This window comes from Agrilus planipennis, unplaced genomic scaffold (assembly GCF_000699045.2).
Source record: "Agrilus planipennis isolate EAB-ADULT unplaced genomic scaffold, Apla_2.0 scaffold704, whole genome shotgun sequence".
Taxonomy (NCBI): Eukaryota; Metazoa; Arthropoda; class Insecta; order Coleoptera; family Buprestidae; genus Agrilus; species Agrilus planipennis.
Window position 1 is genome coordinate 11,032 of NW_020439356.1, and position 2,712 is coordinate 13,743.

At 32.9% G+C, this 2,712-nt stretch overlaps 1 protein-coding gene across 1 annotated transcript; it reads right to left on the reverse strand.

Annotated features, from left to right (window-relative positions):
* Window positions 1-481: 481 nt before the first annotated feature.
* Window positions 482-2,712, reverse strand: LOC108743707 (uncharacterized protein MAL13P1.304; the record flags this gene model as incomplete). Its single annotated transcript, XM_018479294.2, is given in 2 exon segments — window positions 482-816; window positions 901-2,712. Coding segments are annotated over 2 exon segments (1,992 nt in total), but the record flags the coding sequence as incomplete, so codon positions are not given.

Genomic DNA, 2,712 nt, shown 5'->3' on the forward strand with positions numbered 1-2,712 from the left:
TGAAGGCAAACTTAGTTCAGTTAACGGCCGCTAGATGTAAAATAGCTTCATCTTTGTGTTATTCATTTCCCATGTTAATTTATTACACGCTGTTCAAGGCTGCTATCCTGTTTTCTTTTACAGGAAATCACGAATGCGTCTAACGCGTAAAAAATTTGTAATTAGGGATTTTTCCGTTTCATTTCTTGATTAAAATTTAAATTATTTCAATAATCCTATAAAAAAATTATCTCATTGCTGGGAATGGGTATTACCTAATGTTATCTTTAACTTTAAAAGTATCAAAAATATGTATTTCAAATAAAAAAATCTGTACATTAAATATTACAGCAATTTTAGTAAAAAATGTGCAGAATGAAATTATGAAAAGCTGTTTTTTCATAAAAGCACTTGAAATTCGTGTTTATTATTTATTGAACCAGTTTTAATGGTACACATATGTATAATTGATGCTTATAAATAAACATTGCAATTCAGTAAGTTGTAGCAGTGGGAGTATAATAACTTCGATGAACAAGTACATTAATTTAATCGCTATGGTTCTGTAACTTATATCGATTTGATTTTTTCAGCAATAATTTTGAAGCCAGTAAAAAATTATCTACTTATACATCGTACTGATGTATAAATGTCTTTTCAAACGAAGACATGTTCATTATTATTAAATAAGAGAAGCGCAAAGTAATGAGAAAAAGAAAATAAAGCCCAAAACCATATATTACCCATGATGTTAGATCTGTTAGAATAATGACACTTTCGATGCGCACCCGCTGTATCTGATGTCTGCCCACTTGTTGATCTCCACCCGCCTAATCCCTATTAAAAAAATACAAAATAAACACATAGTTCAATCGCGAGCTAAAATATATACGATAAAAAACAATTAACATTTTTATTTACCTCTTTGACGTTTCTTTGAGTGTAATCGTCCTCAAAGCCGTAGGTAACTTGGTCCATATATTTTCCTTTGTTTTTAGTTTTCTGTAATGTCATTTTCAATGTACCACGGTTTTTCTTTTTTTCGCATCTATTAAGTTTTATGACAGTTTTTAAAGTCCCTGTGTAATCTTGTTTAGCGTTGGTTTTCACTTTGACACGTTGCTTTGCTTCTTCGGCTGCTTTAAGACTTTGCAATCCAAGAGCTTGAAGAATATTTTCCTTGATTGCAAGGTTTTCGGGAGTTTCAACAATTTTTTCTTTTTCCAGTATGGTTTCTGAATTGTTTTGAAAATTGTCGTTATTATTTTCATTTTCTGAACTATCCTGTTTACTGTTTTCTAGATCAGGCTTTTCCTCGATCGCGTGTTTTATTTCTTCCACCTGGTTTATTAACTCATATGTTGGAGTTGAACCTTTCTCAATTGGTGTGGGAAAAATTGCAGTCTCTTGTAGTGAAGGGACAGTTTCAGGTATAATTACGTCGATGTCAACGTTTAACTTTTCTTCTTGTATTTGTTCTTCTTCTTTATTATTGTTTTCGATTTCTTCGTTTAATTCAGTCTGACTAGTTTCAGGAGTTTGTGATTCATTTTCGATATTAGTTTCCACATTTTCTAACTTTTCCGTCTTGCACGTAGCATAATGTTGTTCAGTTAAAGAGCCATCACTTATACCATAAAACTTAGTGGTTTTCATGCAAGGGTGTTCTTCTTGATCAACAAGTTTTTCTGTTTTACGTGCAGATGATCTGGTTGTTCTTTTTTCATCGTCAACTTTAACATCATTAAACGTTTGTTTCATTATATCTAAAATTACTTCTTTCTCTGGAACTCCAGACTCAATGTTTCCGAATAGAAGTGAATTATTATCCGGAGTGGAGGGCTCTGATTTGATATCTTCATCGAAAAAAGCAACTGATTTTTTATCTAATAGCTGTTTCGGTTCAACTTTTACATTTTCAAACAAGTTTGAGTTGGTGTCAGTTGTTTGATGAAGATCTGACGATGCGGTTTCCGTAGACATGGTCCTTTTGATATTTAATATTTTTAATGGCTTAATATCTTGTTCTGCAGTAGAAGCTGTTGTTTCTTTCTTGGGCTCTATTTTGCTAAGGATTTCGCCGTCTTTCATATCGACACTTTCATTGCCGATAAGTGACGCTAAGTCTGAAAAACTACTGTCGGAATCATATCCAGATACTTTAGAAACTGATTTTTCACTTCCGCTATAGTCAGAACAAAGTCTTCTTCGTTTTTTATAGTCCGAATCTAAACCGTCTAAGAGAGTGTCCTTCAATTTCCTATGCTTTCCATTTCTTAGTATACGTGCTGGTGAGTCAGATCTGGTCGAATAGGGACTTGCTCTTTTAATAGGAATTATTTCACAACTTTGGCGAATTTTTGATGTTCTCTTTACTTTTGGACTCCGACATCTAGGCAGGCTACTAAATACGAACGAGGAACTGTCAGAGCTTTCGAAGGAAAGTGGAAATTTTTCGATACTATGCCTCCTTTTCTTGACTGGAGGACAATTCTTTATTTTCGTTACGTTTAAATCCAGCATATCAATCAAACTTTTGGCCGAAGGATCCATAGATATTTTACTGGAAAGAATATTTTCTATATTTTCCTGCTTTACAAGTCTTTTTTTAAAAAGTTCTAGTTTAGATTTTCTTGTGATTGTTCTCTTGGATTTTTGATTACTTTCAGTCTTTTCAAGAGCACGCTCAACAGGTTCAGTTTTGACGTCAGTTTTTGTAATTAGATAGGATAA